The 18,874-nt window shown below is 52.0% G+C and overlaps 1 protein-coding gene across 4 annotated transcripts in view; it reads left to right on the forward strand.

Annotated features, from left to right (window-relative positions):
* Positions 1–972: 972 nt before the first annotated feature.
* The window catches only part of LMF1 (lipase maturation factor 1), a 146,860-nt gene continuing 128,958 nt past the window's right edge, over positions 973–18,874 (forward strand). The window contains exons 1-2 of one of the 4 annotated variants that reach the window (XM_068207261.1): positions 973–1,192; positions 9,294–9,603. In XM_068207261.1, the coding sequence (XP_068063362.1) occupies positions 988–1,192; positions 9,294–9,603 (515 nt within the window). In that variant the 5' untranslated portion in view covers positions 973–987. Of the gene's footprint in view, positions 1,193–2,425; positions 2,516–9,293; positions 9,615–18,874 lie in introns of those variants that run through there. The other 3 variants (XM_068207260.1, XM_068207264.1, XM_068207263.1) reach the window with 3 other exon arrangements.

Raw genomic sequence — 18,874 nt, forward strand, 5'->3', positions numbered from 1 at the left:
CCGGTCCGAGCATGGTGCTGACAGCTCCAAGGCTGTGGATTCAACGTGAGCCATTCACTGAGGGGACTCGATCATCCTGGGCAGTCCCTTCCAAACCAGAATATTCTGCGATTTGGATTCTGATTTACCTTAGGGTATCTCTCCTCATCCTGTCACTGAGCACCACCGAACAGAGCCCGGCATCATCCTCCAAAACCCCTTGGAAATATTTGGACGCATGGGATCCCCTCTCGCCTTCCCTGCTCCCCAGCTCCCGCAGCCTCATCACAGAGCTGCTCCAGCCCTCTCACACCTCCGCAGCCGCGCTGACCGCCTCTTTTCTCTTATTTTCCAAATAAAACCTGGCATTTTCTCGCCGGTTCGCAAAGAATTCTCTCCGTTTTCCCTCTATTTTTCCCCGTCCCCGCCGTGTCCCCTCACAGCCCGCCCCGCCGGGCCGCACACGCTCGCCGTGCCCGGCAGGGCGGCCCCGCTTTGCAGAGCGTTCTCCCCATTTCTGCCCGTTTTCCCCCTAATTTCTGCCCGTTTCTCCCCACTCCTGCCTGTTTTCCCCGTAATTTCTGCCCGTTTCTCCCCACTCCTGCCTGTTTTTCCCGTAATTTCTGCCCGTTTCTCCCCATTTCTGCCCGTTTTGCCCCGACTTTCTGCCCGTCCCCGCCGTGTCCCTTTACGTCCCGCTCCGCCGGGGCCGCACACGCTCGCCGTGCCCGGCAGGGCGGCCCCGCTTTGCAGCGCTTTCTCTCCATTTCTCCCCATTTCTGCCCGTTTTTCCCCATTTTTTCTGTAATTTCTGCCCGTCCCCGCCGTGTCCTCTCACATCCCGCTCCGCCGGGCCGCACACATGTTCGCTGCGCGCGACACGGCGGCCCCGCCTGGCAGAGCGTTCTCCCCGTTTCTCCCCATTTCTGCCCGTTTTTCCCCATTTTTCCCCGTAATTTCTGCCCGTCCCCGCCGTGTCCCCTCACGGCCCGCCCCGCCGGGCCGCACATGCTCGCTGTGCCCGACATGGCGGCGCCCAGCGCGGGGCTGCGGCAGCGCCGCCCGGCCCGGCCCGGAGCCCCGGCTGCAGCTCCCGGAGCGGCCCCCGCCGCCTCCCCCGAGCCCCGGCTCGCTTCCGCGGCCTCGCCGCTCTCCCCGGGCACCTTCTGGCTGACCCGCATCGTGCTGCTGCGCTCCATTGCCTTCCTGTACTGTGAGTGCCGGGCGGGCGCTGCTTGCCCCCGCGGTGTCCCCGAGCGGCGCCCGGGGAACGGCTGGAGCTGTGCCAGGGAGGGCTGGGGGAGAGCGGGGAAAGGTTTCCCCCGTCCCCCCGAGGGTGGTGGGGCACTGAGCAGGCTCCCCGGGGAATGAGCGAGAGGAGCCAGGGGAATGAGCCAGAGGAGCCCTTGGACACCGCTCCCCGAGCACGTGGTGACAGCCTTGGGGATGGCCCGTAGGGGAACAGCGTGGACTCCACGATCCTTGCGGTCCCTCCCACTCGGGAATATTCTATGATTTTATGATCATTGTGGGTCCTCTCCAGCTCTGCATATTCCATGGTTCTCTTCTTTCCCGCTCCCACGTCCCTGGTGGATTGGGTTGGTGGGGCTGGAAGGAGATGTTTGCTCGCACCACGAGGCTGGTACCTCTCAGCAGAGCTGCTCATCCTTTCCCTTGAAGCTGTGCGCTCACAGTGCAAGAGAGGAACTCTTTGTCTTGTGCAGCAGCAGGACTGCAGGGACAGATGCCATCCCTGGGTGCCAACACCACCAACAGCCAGGACCTAGAGTCAACATGACCTTAAAATATTCCACAGTGAAAGCAGTTTCCAGCCTCTGCCGTGCTCGTTTGCCTCCTGCTTTGGCACTGAGAGCTGTGCTCAGAGCCCACTGGTGCTCCGCTTAAAAATATTTACAGTGAAACCAAAACTGACAAGTAACACACTACAGTACAAATTCTAAACTTGCCCCAGATTTGTCCACAGAATCGTTAGAATTTGTAGCCTGCCAGCCTGCTTAGATTATTTTGCATCAAAACCATGCAGAAGTTGTAGTTTCGTATGGCTTTGACACGTGCTCTGGTTCTAGTTTGGTTTCAGCTCTCAGTGAAATGCGAGGTTATGACTCTTTCAGTCAAAATGAAAGCGATTCCGATATTCCCCCGTGTGTAAATCCAGGCTGCTGAGTTTCCCGTGGCTCAGTTTGCAGTTTCCTTATGAGAAACTGATTAGTGCTCTCTGCTGTGCCTTCGGTGGAGGCTGCTGCTTCCCGGGGGTGGATTTGGGGTGATAAATGTGCCACACCAAAGCGGGTGTGGGAAGGGAGCAGGGGCTGGCTGCAGGGGTGGGAATGGGTGGAAATCAGAGGTGTGGGAGCTTGTGGTGAGTGGGACACCTGGGCAGCGAGGTGGGGAACAAGGATCTGATTGGGGGGGGGGTCAGGTGAGATACAGGTGGAAGTGATTGAAACTGATGGGCTGCAGGAGAAAAGGAGCTGGGAGGGGCTGAGCCAGAGGGTGAAGCTGAGCTTGCGGGTTGGTGAGTGAGTGTGGGGTGCTAAAAAAAGAGGGAGAATTCTTTGTGGCTGTTTTTTCAAGTGGGAGAGAGGAGTGGGGAGGGCTGGAAGTGGGGGGGGGATGAAACCTTTTGGAGGGTCGGGTGGCAGAGGGAGAGTTTGGGGTACTGAAGCTGGAAGGAGCAGGGCAGGAGAATGTTTGTGTCCCTTGTTGAGGGGAGAGGTGGAGGAAAGGAAAAGTTCACCTGCTTGTTGTGCAACTTGTGCCTGGCTGTGCTCAGGCCCTGGGGAGTTCTGCTGCTGGTTTGGGGTGCCAAGTGACCCAAAGCCAGGTAGCTGGGCCTGGTTTGAGACAGGTGAGATTCCTATGGGCAGCACTGCTGGGGCTGGAAGTGCAGGAGAGGTGCCCCACCAGGATTTGTGGGGTGGAAGGTGCTTGTTGTGCGTGAGCAGGCAGATTCCCTCTGGATGCTCCAGTGGGAAGGAGGCTTTGCCCTTTCATCTCTTTGGAGTGCCTGGCTTTAGAAACAGCAGAAAACAATTCTGTGCCAAGCTGCTTTTCCAGTTTTTTTTGTGGAGATGGAAGCATTTACTGTGACAGCTGATTTTTCTCCCAGACGCGGCGATTCCGCGCGCGCCGAGGCTCAGACTCGCTGAGGAGACGGTTGATGCCGTTGTGACAGTTTGACATTCCTCAGCCGTGGGATGTTTTCCCCCCTTCTTTCATTTCACCCTTTTATGTGTAACCCTTTCCTTTCCCTTTCCTTTTTTTGGGGGGATTTGTGTTAAGGTGTTGGGGAATGTGATCGGAGCGCAGCTCTGGGAGCTGAGGGATTGTTCCCCTCCTGGGTGGGAGAGTGAAGAACCTTGAAGATGGGGTGGAGAGAAACACCATTTGGGGTGTGCAGTGACCCCAAAGTGTGCTCTGAGGGTTTGTCACCTCCTTCCTGCCCCCACCCCATTCCCAAGGGGGTGTTCATTGCCTGCTGCAGGTATGGGAGATGTTTTCCCTGAGGGTCTTCCTGTGTGGAAGGAGGACAGGCAGAGCAAGGCAGGTGTGGAGTGTCCTTCTGTGTGCCCTCCCCTCCCCCTTTGCTTTTACTCTCCCCTTCTTTTTTTGTGTCTTTTGAAGGGGTTTTCCAGAAGCAGCCCAAGCCTGGGAAGTCCCTGGCAAAGCAGCTGCTGTGTGAGAGGCAGGTTGAAGATGGGAGGTGGGAGAAGATCTGAGGGTTTGGAGAGGTCAGAGACCAGCCCCACCTGCTGCTGCCAGGGGTGGGAGGGCAGGGAAAGTGAATCCAGCTGGAAGGGCTCTGTGAGGCTTGGTCCTTACAGCACTGTCCTGTCCCTTGGCAATGGTCTCTCTGTGCTTCCTGGTGGCTCCTTCAGGTCCTGGAAGGCCACACTGAGGTCACCCCAGAGCTGCTTCTCTCCAGGTGAACAATCCCAGCTCTCCCAGCAGAGCTGCTCCATCCCTCTGCTCATCCTCCGAACTCTCTCCAGCAGCTCCAGGTCGTCCCTGTGGTGGAACCCTGGAGCTGGAGGCTGCAGGTGGGGTCTCACCTGAGCAGGGCAGAGGTTTGGCCAAATGTTGCTCCTAGATTTGCAGCTTTTCCATCCTGGTCTTGCCCTGTGTGCGTGTGTTCCCTGTGACAGGGATCGGTGTTTTGGCAATCCAGAAATACTTTGAGGTCCTGCTGGAAGTGCTCTTACTGGTAAATAGCTGGTCCCAAAGCTCTCGACAACAAATGTGCATTATTTGGTCCCTTCACCCTCCTAAATCATTTTTAAGTGCTCTTTTTGGGTGATTACCCTCATCAGATTCCAGCAGTAGAAATTTCGGTAATTAGATACCACCATCCCCAATCTCAGCCAGGCTCTGTGGAGAGCTTTGAAATAAAAGCTATTATTTAAATCCAGTTTATCTTCCTTCTCCTTATGTATTGTTTAATAGTATTTTCTTTCCCCAGCGCCAGAGCTACAGGAGGTTCAGGCTCCTTCTTCCTAAATCTGAAATCCAAAGCCCTCTCGGGGGGTTTGGCTTCCTGTAGGCTCCTGGCTCTCCCCGGTGTCCTTCCTCCTCTCTTTCTCTGCCATCTCCCCTGCTTTCCCTTCCCTCAGTTTTATTCAAAGGCTCCCAGTAGCTTTCAGCCTGCCTGGTCAGGATTAGAGAACATCTTCAGGCGCTTTTGCTGCCTGAGAGGTTTTATTCCAGCTCAGTGCTCCTTGGCAGGGCTGTGCAGCACCAGCGGTACATCAGCTCTGGGTCCTCTGAGCAGCTGCATCCCCCTGGAATGGGGAAAAAAAAAAATAACCAAGTGGAGAAGGGAATGTCTCTCCGTGTCTTCTCCTTGCCCAAAGCCCCTCTGGAGGAGAGGGATCTTCCAAGGGCATCCTCCAGCTGCGGGCTGGGGTGGTTTTGAACAGCCTGAGACCCAAAGGGAAGCTTTTTCTATTTCCACACCCTTTCAAACAAGGAGGCAGCAGGGAGATAAGCACTTCAAACCACCCAGGCAACCACCCCAAAGTCTTCAGCTTGGCTGTGAAAGGCAAGAAAACAAAAAAGGTGTAAAAAACCAGAGCACTTTGTTGTGTGTTTTTTGTGAGTGCTTGGCTTCACCCTTTTGCTCAGTGCTCTGGTGTTGTTGCTTCTGTGTTGCAAAACTTTGCAGGGGAATTCATCAATTGGAAATTTATTTGATTCATTTCTCTGGTAATAAAATACCAGGAATATTCTGCTCTTTCTTCTTTCCAGCAGTACGACCTCAGCTTGCAGCACCCAGCTCAGGGCCTGTTCAAATGCCTCGTTGGGTTAAAGGGGCACTTGATAAACTGCTCCAGGCTGAGTTTTTGTGTGTGTGCAAAATGTAGTTTGGTTTCCAGGCAAAGCTCTGTGTCCTTGGTTCAGTTCTTCTTGTGGTTAGGGCATTAAGGAAAAGTTAAGACCTCTTTTAACAAGAGGGGGGGAGAACAGAAGAAGCCATATGACCGGAAAGTTTTGGATTTCACATCTTTAAATCTTTCCTGAGCATGAAGAATGGGATTCTCTCATTCTCCCACCATGACAGGCTGAGCCTGGACTGAGGGAAAGGAGCTGAGGTGCCAGGGAAATCTGGATGGAGCGAATCCCTTTGGATGGGTGGTGGTTATTGGTACCGTGTGGGCCTGAACAAGGAACACGCTGGGTTTGGGGGGACAGGGGAGGCTGGGAGGGGAAGGAGAAGGTGGAGGGGGGGAGTTAATGGAAAAGTACAGTGAAGCACCTTCCGAGGTGAGGCTAAGTAGGGAAGGTCTATTAGCAGCCCTGGTAATTTGCATGTATTATGTAAAGCTCAGCTGGCAGCTCCCATGTGAGCTGTCAGAGGCTCTGCAGTGGGAGGCAGACCTGGAGCTGCTCTGTTCCTGCCACCTGCACAGCCCCAGGAATGGCACATCCAGGTGGAACACGGGGCTGGGCACTCCCAAATCCTGGAACTGTCTGTGGGAAGCACAGGCAGTGAGCCCAGGGGTGGTGGAAGCGTGGTGGGGCTTGTGCCAGGGCTGGAGGGGTGCAGAATGCCAGGGAAAAGCTCCAGGAGCAAGGAGAAGTGAGTCAGTGTGCCCCAAGCCCTGCAGGGTGGTGATGGTGCCAGTCGGCACCCAAAGTGGAAGCAAAGTTGTTTGAGCTGGAGGATGCAGAGAAATCCCCAAACACGAGGCCACAGGGAGAGAGGTTCCAGAGTGAGGGTTAAGGAAGAGGAAGGAGCACAGGCTTTGAAGGAAAAGGCACTTTTTTACCCCCTGACCAAGCCATGGTCAGAGGGAATGTTCCTGGAGAAGGCAGCAGGGTCTGTTACACTGAATTTAAGGTTCCAGTTTCTCTGGGCTTCAGAGAGAGGAAGCAATGACAAGCTGATAAATAACCTCCCCTTTCCCCTCCTGGATCTGGGCATCTCCAGTGCTGCTGAAATCCTCTGCAGTCTCTGTCTTTGGTTTCAGCTCTTCCCCGTGTCCAGCGGCACAGGAACTGCTGCCTGAGGAGGAAACCTCAGGAGATGGAGCAGGGAGGGGTGGGTGGGTGGAGGTGGCAGCTGAAAATGGGGGATGAGCCCACCCCAAAGGTGCTGGAGAGGGAGCCTGGAGTGATGCGGAGACTGAGCATGGGGAGTGTCCAGGAGAGGGAGCTGGATCCGGGATGGAGCTCTGGGAATGTGAGCATCACCTGGCAGGTGATGGATCAAACACGGGTGGGACGGTGGGGGTGAATCCTCCCGGAATCGGGGCTGGTGCTGCTGGCTTTTCATTGTGGATGGTGCTGTGGGAAATCCCAGCAGTGGGAAATGGGAAAACCCCTTTGGAGTCTGAGCTGGGCCATCCAAAATGTGAATTTCATGGCAACTCCAACCCATGTTTTGCTGCCTGCAGGATTTTGTCCATCCAGTGTGCGCTTTGCTGGAATTGCTGGCATTTGTTTTTCCTAATTTACCCTTTCCTTGTTTGTCTTGTGCACGGTGCAGGGGTCTAATTTGGACTTTTTTAGGCAAAAACCTGCTCAGCATTTATGGGTTGGGGCAGCAATTCTGGAGCATTTAGAGGTGAATTTGATTAGCACTTTTGCATAACTGTGCAGCAAATTGCAGTGCTAATCACGGGAAATCAAGCCACGGAGTTTTAAGGCAGAACTGGCTTTCAGTCGGCTTTTTTAGAGCCAAAAATGAAGATATTAAGCTGTCTAAAGCTCAAAGGAATTTTATTTCTGCTGGTTTTGTGTCAGACTTTCTGATTACACAGTTGTGCTGAGCTGAGTGTTGGTAGAAAAATATGGATAAAATAGAAAACACTTAATTTGTGTCCCAGAACTGATTCTGTAGTGTTTGAATCAACTTTTCTTATGTCTCTCCCTGCCCATAATTGAGTAAAATAATTGAAGAAAAATGTCTTTTATTTGTAAAATCATTCACTGTGTAGAAAAGATGGATGGGAAGAGACACAACCCATTAACTCCCAACTTTATTGTGCCATCGCCGGGGTTCAGGATCTGCTGGAATCAAAGGGAACCCTCCCACTGACCTCTGCTGTGTGCTGATGATGACTTTTAGTGGTTTTTAAATGAGAATAAAACCCATGGCTGTGTGCAGAGAGCTGGGGGAGCGTTAAGTGGATTAAGTGGAACCCACTGGAGACCTTTGTCTGGGGAATGGGACTTCCAGTCGGATTCCCTGGGGCTGCAGACTTTGGGTTGCTGCTGCTTCAGACTTCAAAGAAATAGGAATTTGGGCTCTGATTTCACACAGCCTCTCCCCCAGTGCTCCCAGTGAGAGACACCAGATGAACACCAGGGTTGTTGTTTGCAGAATGCCAGCATTGAGATAAGGAAGGAAACAGATTTGATCATTAACCAAGGAAGATTGGGGAGGGGAACAAATTGGCTTTTTCCAGGAGCTCTGGTGCTGCTGCCCATGACGTGGCTGGTGTTTGGGTAATGTTTGAAGGATTGGTAAATTAGTGGATGCAGCCTAATCAGGAAATGTTGGCCTTCCTCAGTTTTTTTTTTTTTTTTCCCTGAGACATTGAGATTACTGGAGTTACAAACTGCAAATTGGTAACTGCAGGAGATGCCTAAAATATGAGATAATGCCTAAAAACTGCCCAACTTTCTCTGTAGGACATGAAATGCTAGGTCTATGAGCTGTAATTAAATTGCTGATGTGCTGTTAAAAAAAGCAGCTGGCTGGCCTAAGAGTGTCCAGGGCTGGAGCAGAAACACTGTAAATGGTACAGCTGTAAGGACATGGAAAAGTGGGAATTTAAGGGGTGGGAAAATTGTAAGATTTTTGGATATCCAACCTTCCAGAGTGTGATAGGATGCAGAGGGTCAGAGCTGCTGTTCTGGGCAGTTGTGGTGGTGAAGCATGAGCTCAAAGGATTGAGTGTGCTTTGAGCAGCTCTGGGCTCCTCAGCACGGGAAGGAATTGGAGCAGTTCCAGGGCTGGAGCCAGGCTGGGAGAGCTGGGGGTGCTCACCTGGAGAGGAGAAGGCTCCAGGGAGAGCTCAGAGCTCCTTCCAGTGCCTAAAGGGGCTCCAGGAGAGCTGGAGAGGGACTGGGGACAAGGGATGGAGGGACAGGACACAGGGAATGGCTCCCACTGCCAGAGGGCAGGGATGGATGGGAGACTGGGGATTGGGAATTAGGAATTGTTGCCTGGGAGGGTGTAAGGCCCTGGCACAGGGTGCCCAGAGCAACTGTGGATCCCTGGATCCCTGGCAGTGCCCAAGGCCAGGCTGGACAGGGCTTGGAGCACCTTGGGACAGTGGAAGGTGTCCCTGCCATGGCAGGGGTGGGATGAGAGGATCTCTAAGGTCCCTTCCAGCCCAAACCATCCTGGGATTCTGTGAACACCATCATTAATGGTGTAGATGAGCTTAAGCTGTCTAATTAACAATATTTTGATCTATGAAGTGTTTTCAGTACAAGGAAAAGATTCAGGTACTTGATAGATGCCCAGGTAATGTTATGTGAAGGTGGAGATCTGTTCTCCAAAGCCAAGACAGGATTTATAGAATTCCTTTGCCTGCTGCATTGTGGTTCATAGCAACCACAGAATTCTGGAGTGGTTTGGCTTGGAAGGGGCCTTAAAGATCCTCCAGGTGCAAGCCAGGGAACCTTTTGCTGGGCACTCTAATGGCTGTGCTGGATTTTAATGGAGATAAGGACTTGGGAATAAATTCCTTCCCAGGATGGCTTCTCTAGCTCTGCATTCAAATCAGCTCCCTCATCCTGGGTGATTCCTCACAGAGTTTTTCCCTCTCCTTGTTCCCTTGCAGTCGTGGCCTTCCTGGTGGCCTTCCAGCAGAACAAGCAGCTGATAGGAGAGAGGGGGCTGCTCCCCTGCAAGCTCTACCTGCAGGATGTCAAGAAATACTTCAAGGGGAAGGTCGGCCTGGGTGCCCTGAGCTATGCACCCACGCTCATCTGGTTCCTGGACTGGTCTGCCATGGACAGCACCTTGGATTGCCTGGCCCTGGCTGGCCTGGCAGTGGCAGCCTTTGTGCTGCTGACTGGCTGTGCCAACATGGTCCTCATGTCGCTGCTGTGGCTCCTCTACCTCTCCCTGGTCAACGTTGGACAGATCTGGTGGGTTCTCAGTCCCTCTGCTCTGCTTTTTCCCTGGTGCAGTTTGGGTTTCCAGTCCAATTTGTGATTGCTCCTCACCAGATTATCCATGTAGGAATGTGAGCGAAGGACAGCACCTGGCAGGAATGATTTATGGGCACAAATGACTTCTGGAATGTCCCAGCTCTGTCTTACCTGGGATCTCTGCCCTGAGTTCTCCTCTGTTCATTGGTGCAGGGTGGGGTTTGATGATCCCTGTGGCTCCATCCCATGATTCCGTGGCATTCCACACTGTGTTATCCCAGCTCTGCAGTGCTTCCCCTCATGGCTGTTGCAAGGGAATTCCCTCAATAATTGCTTCTAGGGTGGTTTCTGAGTTTTCAGCTCTGCCCAGGAGAGAGCTGCAGTTCTGTGCTTCAGGCTAAGCACAGACAGTTTGGTGGGGGGGAAAAAAGGAGAAACCCTGACTCTTGTTAGTCACCCTGCTGCAGGGGAGGGCTGTGGTGCTAAAATAAAGGGGTTTGGTTGTCCTTGTTCTTGTCAAGGCCCCAAATGCATTGTTTGACAGAGGATGTGCCCTGAAAACCCCAAATTTCATCAGGTCACCTCCTGAGGTGCCTCTGCCTGCAGCTGAGCTCACGTGGAGGGAGAAGCTTCTTCCATCAAGAGGTGCCCAGGGAGATTCTTCCCAAATTTTCTGGCCTTACAAAGCAGGACACCTTTTCCCCACAGATGGGCTGAGTGGATTTGATTTTAAGGGTTTGCATGTGCTGCCCCATTCACTGCCATCCTACTCCAGCTGGAATGTAAGTGGGTGAAGGAGAACAGCCTCTGAAAAGCTCCATTCTCTGAGCTCTTAACTCAGCACCAACCTAAAGCTGTGAGACCAAGCCCAGAGTTGGACAAATAACTCAGTGGATGGTTTTCCACTGCCTGTTTCCAAATTATTCCAGGACTTCTTGTCTATTTTCTAGGTGTTTTAATGTGAAAGGGCAGGAATTCAAGCATCCTCCTGCTCTGGCTTCCAGGGATACAGGAGCAAAACCTGGCTGTGATCCTTGGCTTCTTCTTCATTGCGTTTCTGTTTGGAGGGGAGAAAGAAAAAAAAATGCCAGCAACCTCCCCCCTGAAGCTGCCATGGTTTTGTAGCTGAGCTCTGGTGAATCCAAGGCTGGAGGTTTGAGCTGTTAATTGCTGGAGCAGTGGGATAATTAAGACAGGCTTTCTTCATTAGTGCCCACAGCTCTCTGGAGTGCTCCCTGTGCTGGTGCTGTAGAGCTCTTGTAGTTTTGTTTTTTTTTTTTTTAAAACCCACCTGGAATGTGTTTTTTTCCGTGTCTTGGAGCAGTGGGTGCTGTGCCTCTCCTCTGCTCCCACTTCTCCTGGCATGGGGGGTGCTGACTCCTCTGGCAGTCCTGCAGAACTCCTGAGGTCTTCCCAAAATAATTCCAGCTGTGCCTGCTGAGCTCTGAGTGGCTGCTTTGGCACCTTTTTTTAAGGAAGAGGCAAAGATGGGGGTACAGAGAGGAGCCTTTCCCTCTCCTCGCCAGCCCTTGTCCAAAGCCCAGTTCCTGAGCAGGGGGAAGCTCAGGGATGAGGGTTGGGGTCCCCTCCCAGCTCCAGGACAATGATCCTGGCAGGAATGCACCTGGAGCCTGTTGTGGTTGAAAGGAATTGACTCCTGATAGTAGAGATAAGGCTGGATTATTTTTATTTTCCCCCTCCTTTGCTCCTTGAGATTTGGAGGGTGAAATTTAGCCTGGTGTGCAACAAAAGCACACCAAGGGGGAAGGGATAAGAGAAAAGGGGGGATTAGAGGTGTTCCCTCAGCTGATTTTCTGCTTAATTTCAGTATTAAACAGGAAATGAGGTGGTTCTTGGGAAGGGCTGAGGGAGAAGACTCCAAGCAGCCCAGCTCATCCAGCTGTGGGCTCATTTTCCATCAGCTCCTCTGGAATGGGCCAAACCCAGATTATTCCTGTGGTGCCTGCAGTGTGACATGGAACTGCCTGGAAAGAGGGATGCAGGCTGCTTCCCGTGCAGGGAAACAGGGAAAGAGCAAAGCAGGACTCGCTCAGTCCTCCCTGTCCTTCAGGAGCTGTGGTGCTGGAAAGGGAGGAGCTCAGAGTACCCAAAAGCTGCAGTGCTGCCCTTAAAACCAAGGCTGCCTTTAAACCTTCCTTCTCACACGGGTTTGTAGGTGGGGTTAGGTGGTGCAGTGATTGTCTTGCTCCCAGTTTGGGGCAGGCTGAGAGGTTTTGATGGGTTCTGTTGCTTCTCCAGAGCCACCTGCAGGAGAGCACAGCTCTCCTGAAGTGGGAAGGACCATGCCAGGCATTCCTGGCTGGAGTGGTGAGGCAGCCCAGCAGAGAGGTCTCTGAAATGAGCAGGAAATTCTTCCTGTGGCCCAAATTAAAAAAAAAAAAATCATCCAGTGACTCAAAATAAAAACATTATTTTGATTTTTTTTTTTGGTACAATCTTGCTGTCCCTATCCACTGGCCAGCATGGGCTCCTGTGTGCCACTCCCTGGGCTCTCCCCATCCACCAAAATCCTCTGCTGAGCCTCCCTGGGAAGCCACTCCAGGGAAGGTCCAGCAGGATCAGCAGGAATAGAGCTCTCTTCTTTAGGCCAGTGAGGGACAATTTATTCCTTTTATCGCCTTTTTGTCTATTTTAATTTTAAATGTCCCTATTTGTTTTGGGCTGCTGAAGGAGCAGCTCTTTCAACTGCTGCCCAGCTGGCTTGGGCTCAGCCAGGGGAAGCTTTAGAAGAGCAGAGTGTGGCCTTTGAAGGGCAGGACACGTTCTCTGCCTGCCCTGGCCCCACCTGGCAGCTGGGGAATATCCACAGGCCTGGGGACAGCACAGCTGAGGGCTTGGCGGGTCTTAAACCCCTCAAAAAACTGCTCCTCTGAGCTGCTTGCAGGGTAAAGAGTATTTGGGCAGCCTAAAATCCCAAGAACCAGGCCTGGCTTGTGTCCCTTGGCTTTGGCAGTTCATTGTCCTGGACTCCCAGCAGCCTGAAATCAGATGTGTTGTAAATGCAGGTGAACGCGGTGGGAAGGAACGCTGATGTGTGACTCCAGCTCAGAAGCTGGATGATTTCTTTATTATAACTGTGCTATAATCCATTAATATTCTATTTAAAGGAGATACTAAAACTACAAACCTACTTGTTTTAACTACTATATCTAACTCCCAGCTGGTGCCCCTGTCTGATAGTGCAGCCACAGGTGGGTTGGATTGGCCATCAGCTCAAACAATCCTCACCAGAGCCCAACCAAGCAATCACCCCAGGTAAACAATTCTCCAAACACATTCCACATGGGAGAACAAGGAGCAGAAATGGAAATTGTTTTCTCTCTCTTCTCTCTGTGCTCCTCTATGAAAAAACCCTGAGAGAGAGAAGAATGTGCCTGCCCCAAAGATGCACTTTGGTGGTTCTCAAAGTGAAGTGACCTGGCAGGGAAATTTATTTATTTATTTTGGTGCCTGGGAAGTGTGGGGTTGATTGCCAGTGCTTTCCACCTTGAAGTGTGGCAGTTTTTGTCGTTCTGGGCACAGTGTTTCCCAAACCAGCTGTGGCTCTGTGCAAACTAAACCTGGGTGTGTTTGGGGTCAAGGCCACCCATGTGATGGTGTCACACTTCCATCAGGAGCTCAGTGTGTCTGCCTTAAAATACTGGTGTTTTTCTTTATTTTTTTTCTTTTTTCCCCATCTGCCACTTTGAACTTTTTCCTTTTGAAGTAGGAGACTGTAAAGAAGTTCAAAATCTGCCAGGGCAGAGGAATATTTAATACCTGACCTGTTGGGTGAAGTGCTGAATCATTATGCTCATTTTAACCTTGATTATTCCTGTCATTTCTGCAGGAGTAAAATGACAGCAGTCAGTTTGAGTCGAGTAGAAGCTGTTTCAAGATCTTTAAAAAAGATTTTTGTGGGAATTCCTCCTAGCCCAACATCAATTTTGCAAATCCAGCTTGTCCAGAGTGCAGCTCCACTGGTCCCATACAAGTGGCTTTGCCTTTCTCCCCACTTCCTCCCTCCTGAATATTCCTAGCCTGGGTTTTCATCCATTTAAACAAGAAGATGGGAGAAGCTTGGTTGGTTTAGCCAAAATCCTTGTGGCAGGTGACTCCAGAAGTCTCCATTTGTGGGGTTGAGCAGGACAAGCTCTGTGGGAGAGGCTTCCAGCAGGAATTAAATCGGTTTCTGCAGGAATTTCAGCGGAATTAAATCAGTTTCTGTACCAGAGTCACTAATGCACTTCTAAAATGACTGAGTAATTCTGGGATAAATTCACTTTTATCCCCCAGTAAGGTGTCTCCAGAGAGCTATTACATTTTCTTATAGAAACAAACTTTTCAGCTACTCTGCCACTGATCTCCTGTTTCTTCTCCTGTTGTTTCCTCCCTTCCAGCATTTCCAACTGGCATCTGAAAACCCTTCCTTCCCCTGGGTTCTTGTGTTCCCAAAGCTCATTGCCCATTGTCAGACAGCACAGATTAAAAAAGGGAAAAAAAAAAAAAAAAGCTGGGATTGTGGGATTTTAAATCCTTTATTTTCTTTCTGGTTGAGTTACAGGAGCTCAAGGGAATAAGTTAAACAAGGCAATAAATAAAATGTTGTAGCACGAGGTTCTTTTTAGTGTGTTCTTCCCTTGGGGAAAAGGGTGGTGCAGCTGCTGCCAGCAGGGATTTGGGGGGGCCAGGGAAGGACCAGGCAGGGATTTGGGGGGGCCAGGGAAGGACCAGGCAGGGATTTGGGGGGGGCAGGGATTTGGGGGGCCACAAAAGGACCAGGCAGGGATTTGGGGGGGCTAGAGGAGGATCAGGCAGGGATTTGGGGAGGCTACAGAAGGACCAGGCAGCACCTTTTTATCCTGCAAGGAATATGAAATGTGCCCTTTGAAGCCCAAAAAATTGCCCAGTGGGGAGGAGGTGCCTCAGTTTCTGCCCCCAAGTTCCTGGTGGTTTTTCATCTTGAGATGCTGGAACAGAACAGCTTGGAAGCTTCACACTGAAGGACATTTTGGAAGGCCAAGTGTGCAGCAGGTCAGGAAGGCTTGGCTCTGAGGCAGGTGCTTTAATTGCAATTAAATGAGTGTCCTCAGGAGTTCATCTGCAGCAGAGAAAGAGGAAGGGCTGGAGCGTGGTGGAGGCTTTGTGGGGTTTATTCTCATTAAAAAGCACTTGAACCATGCAGGGTTTAATCAGGGCAAGCTGAGGGCTGGGTCAGGCTGAGCTCCAGTGGCTGCTGGGGCTCAGGAGGTGCTCAGGGAGTGTTTTCCCTCTCCAGGAGCACGTGAGTGGCCATTAAATGAACCTCTTCCAGTGCTTTTTCCCTCTTATTTTCTCCACCTTTGGGTTCTGAGACTTTAGGTGCTTTGTCCAGAGTGATCCAGCCCAGGAAAGGTTGGAGCCAGGTCTTTGAGTTTCTTACTCCGGGGTGGAAAGCAGCCAGGGTGTGAATCAGGGCTGGATTTGGCAAAACATTCCCATTTTTGAGCACTTTTGTTTGTGACCCTTTGATGCTGAGGGCACAAGAGTGTGGACAGGATCATCCTGGAGTGGTTTGGTTTGGAAGGGAGTTTAAGGATGATCCCATTCCAGCCCTGCCATGGGCAGGGACACCTTCCACAACCCCAGGCTGCTCCAAGCCCTGTCCAGCCTGGCCAGGGACACTTCCAGGGGCCACCAGGACCTCACCATCCTCACCCTCCTTCCCACTATCCCACCCAACCCTGCCCTCTGCCAGTTTGAAGGCATCCCTCCATTCCTGGTCAATCCTCTCTCTCCCTCTTTCTTGCAGGCTCCCTTCAGGTCCTGGCAGGTCACAGTTAGGTCACCCTGAAGCTTTTCCAGGCTGAACAATCCCAACTATCCCAGCTCCATCCCTCTGCCCGTCCTGGGCTTTCCTCTGGCCTGGAGGAGCCCTGTCCCAAGCAGCAGATGAAAAATCCCCCTTGGAAAATCTCCCAGCAGCCCAAGGCAGCAGGAATCGGTGGCTCAGGGGTTTTGAAGCAGTTTGGATAATTCAGGAAGACCTTTTGCTTTTTTTTTTTTTTTTTTTTTTTTTTTTTTTTTTTTTTTTTTCCAACCTGGGTGTCCTGGGTTTTATCAGGACACGTGGGAAGTTCTCAGGGATCACTGCACAGGCAGGAATGGATGTGGCAGCTGTGCTTGACAGGGTGACCTTGGCAGGGGCTTCCCATCAGTCTCCATCCTGCTTTATCATGTCTGGAAGTGATACAGGCTTGTACTGAGGGGCTGTAATTCTTTAACTGAGACCAGCTTTCCATTCAGGGTGGAAGTGGAAGCAGAAATTCCTGCTGTGCCTGAATCCAGTGTCCAGTTTTTTGTATTAAAAAGAAATATCTTTAGATAAATCTCACTAACCAATATCACCTTGGTGCCTTTGCTAAATTGGAGGGTTTTAGTGCCTTGTAAACAGAACCCTTTTTGCAACCTGGCTTTATTTTCCCAGCTCGCCAAAATACCCCAGAAACAACACCTAGAAAAGCCAGAATATCTTATTCCTTAATCAGGCCTTGGCAGGGAAACTCAGGAATTTCTTTGTTATCTCAGCCTCGCATCCCTTTTGCTCGGAGCTGCCCTCCCTCCGTCCCCAGCAAGAAAAGATGATCTCTGCAAACATCAAGCCAGAGTTGCAGGATCTCAGGGGGTCATCCTTCCTGCCCAGGAAGCTGCTTTTTGGCACTTCCTCCCCGCCCAGAAGAGAGGGAATGGATCGGTTTCAAAGAATGCTGCGAGCAGCCCTGAGCGCTGGGGATGACACATTAATGAAAACAGAGATTAATTCCATGTGACACCGCTGCCTTGCAGCACAACTGGGAGCTAATGAAGCTAATGAGAACCACATCTGGGGTGAGGGATGGAAACTGAATCGTGGCTGATGGCAGAAATGAAGCTCTGAGTGTTCTCCCCCTCTCCCAGCATGGGCAGGGTTTCCCCTCCTTGCCCCGGGTTGGGGTTGGGGTTGGGGTTGGGGTGGGAGCAGCCCTTGGGAGGTGCCAGTGGGATCTGCTCAGCTGGGGTTTGGAGGAGCTGATCCATGGCTGGGTTAGTGCTGCCGAGTGCTGGGCAGCGGGGGCCACCCCCAGAGAGATTCCTTAATGCAATTAAGGGATTCCTTTTTTAATCAACCACCTACTGACATGCTGCTTTGCTGGGATTTTACCTGCAGAACCTTTCTGCTGGTAGCAGCAGGATCCCAGCAGTGCTCAGGAGGTGATTCCCACTGGTTCTGGGTGCTGGGTGTGTCCAGGCTGAAGCTGATGCCGAGGTTTTCCATCGGTGTCCAGCTGTGCATCTGCTGCTGGGGCTCCTCCCAGCCTGGGGATGCTCAGCCTGGGCTCTGTTCCCGTTTTCCCAGTGGGGTTCCCAAAGCTGCCACCTGAGCACTGGCAGGATTTGACCAGAGCAAGCACCACTGGAGTCTGTCAACCTGGGCAGTCACCTGAGCCAGGCTTTGGAATCATTTTGGACTTTGGGAAGGAGCGTGGGCAGAGTTGGTGAGTGCTGGGGCTCAGCTGCGTAATTCCCGTTTGCTCTCCTGACCAGGCCTTGCCAGGGGAGCACAGTGTGCTGTTTTGGGAAGAGCCAGGCGGATGCACATCCCATTCCTCACCCCCTGCTTGGCTCCAGCCCTGCCCAGGCACCTTTCCCAGCACGAGGAGCAAACCTCCTTCTCCTTTATTTTTAATGTTAGCCCTGTTCCTCCCGTTCCAGTGTGGATGTTGTAATTACAGAGCACAGAATCCCAGCTCTTAGAGCTCTGTGACCACAAGAAAGCGAATCCAGAAACCAGACTGGTCTCGTTTGCTCCCATTCCAGCCGATTTCCTCCCCCCACCATGGCTGTGCAGTGCTGAAGGCTTGGCAGGGACCAAAACCAGCTGTCAAATAGGTTTCTTACCCCCACACTTTTAAGTTAATGATGTTCTGAAAATAATGGTGCACCAGGCTAATCCTGGATCTCGTTTTGAGGGATTTTGCCAGGGATGTTTCCCAATTGGACTGGGGAAGTGAATCCCCAGGTCCCAGGAAAAAAAAAAAAAAAAGGGTGTTTTCCATCCTAAGTGTTTACAGCTTTAATTTGGTTGGTATATTGTGGTTTTCCAGCAAGCTCTCAGAAACTTTTGGAAGCTGTGGATGAGTTTTTCCACTGCTCAGAGCCAGGGAAGTGGCAGTGTCTGGGTGTCCCTTTGCTCTGGAAGTGGCTGCGGGCACAGGAGAGGCTCAAACCTTGGCACGGGGGGAAAAGCTGAAGGAGCTGAGTTGGATTAGCTGAGGGAAAAAGTGAATTAAATTAATGAGCTGAAGGGAAGGAGACAGAGATAAGGTGTGTGAAAGAAGCAGAGAGGTTGTGGAGTCATCCCTGGAGGTGTCCCAGGCCAGGCTGGACAGGGCTTGGGCACCTGGGACAGTGGGAGGTGGCCCTGCCATGGCAGGGGTGGCACTGGATGGGATCTGGGCTCTTTCCAACCCAAACCATGCCAGGATGATCCTGTTCTCTGTCCTGTCTCTCTGGGGACAGGACAAGAAGCTGCTGGCTTGTGTGGTGGGAAGGAAGATCCAGGTCAGGCTTAAGGAAAAGCCTCCAAAATGCCCACGTGGAATAATCCCAGGCTGGATGCCTGCAGAGGGAGGGAAAATCCCAATTTCTGCCTGGCCAGGCCTCTGGCTGAGGTGATTCTCTCACAATCCTCTCCTGGGACAGGTGCATTTCCCACATTTTCTGTGCTTCCATGGCTTAACCCTTCTTAACACCCTGCTGGCTTCGTGGCAGGTGGCTCGTGCAGCTTTCCCTGTGGCTGGAATTTTGGAAGGAAGCTCCTTTTGGTTGCCTGCTGTGGCCTGGGGCTGCTCCAGGGCAGGTGACCCCCTGGGATATGGGGATCCATCCCTCCCTGCCAGAGGGAAGACCTGCAGAGTTAAAATGCCACATTCCCAACCTTCCCAGGGATGGGATACCTCCCAGGGGAGCTCCCACCGTGTGGACACCTCCTGGAAACCTCCTTTTGGGGACCAAATCCTGGTGGAGAATAGAAAATATCCTTGTACCCAATACCTTCTCCCTCATCCCAGGTTCCAGAGCCCAGGCAAGGAGCGGGATTGGTGATGGAGATGGAAGTTGCCATCTGGGATCACTTTCCATGGGGGATGTTCTGCGTGGGGAGCAGCAGTGGGAGCTGTTAACACCAGCTGCAGATTTAGGGATGAGCAGGGAATTCTCTGCCTGTGGGAACTTAGCTGGGAGGAGCTGC

This window comes from Anomalospiza imberbis, chromosome 16, assembly GCF_031753505.1.
Source record: "Anomalospiza imberbis isolate Cuckoo-Finch-1a 21T00152 chromosome 16, ASM3175350v1, whole genome shotgun sequence".
Lineage (NCBI taxonomy): Eukaryota > Metazoa > Chordata > Aves > Passeriformes > Viduidae > Anomalospiza > Anomalospiza imberbis.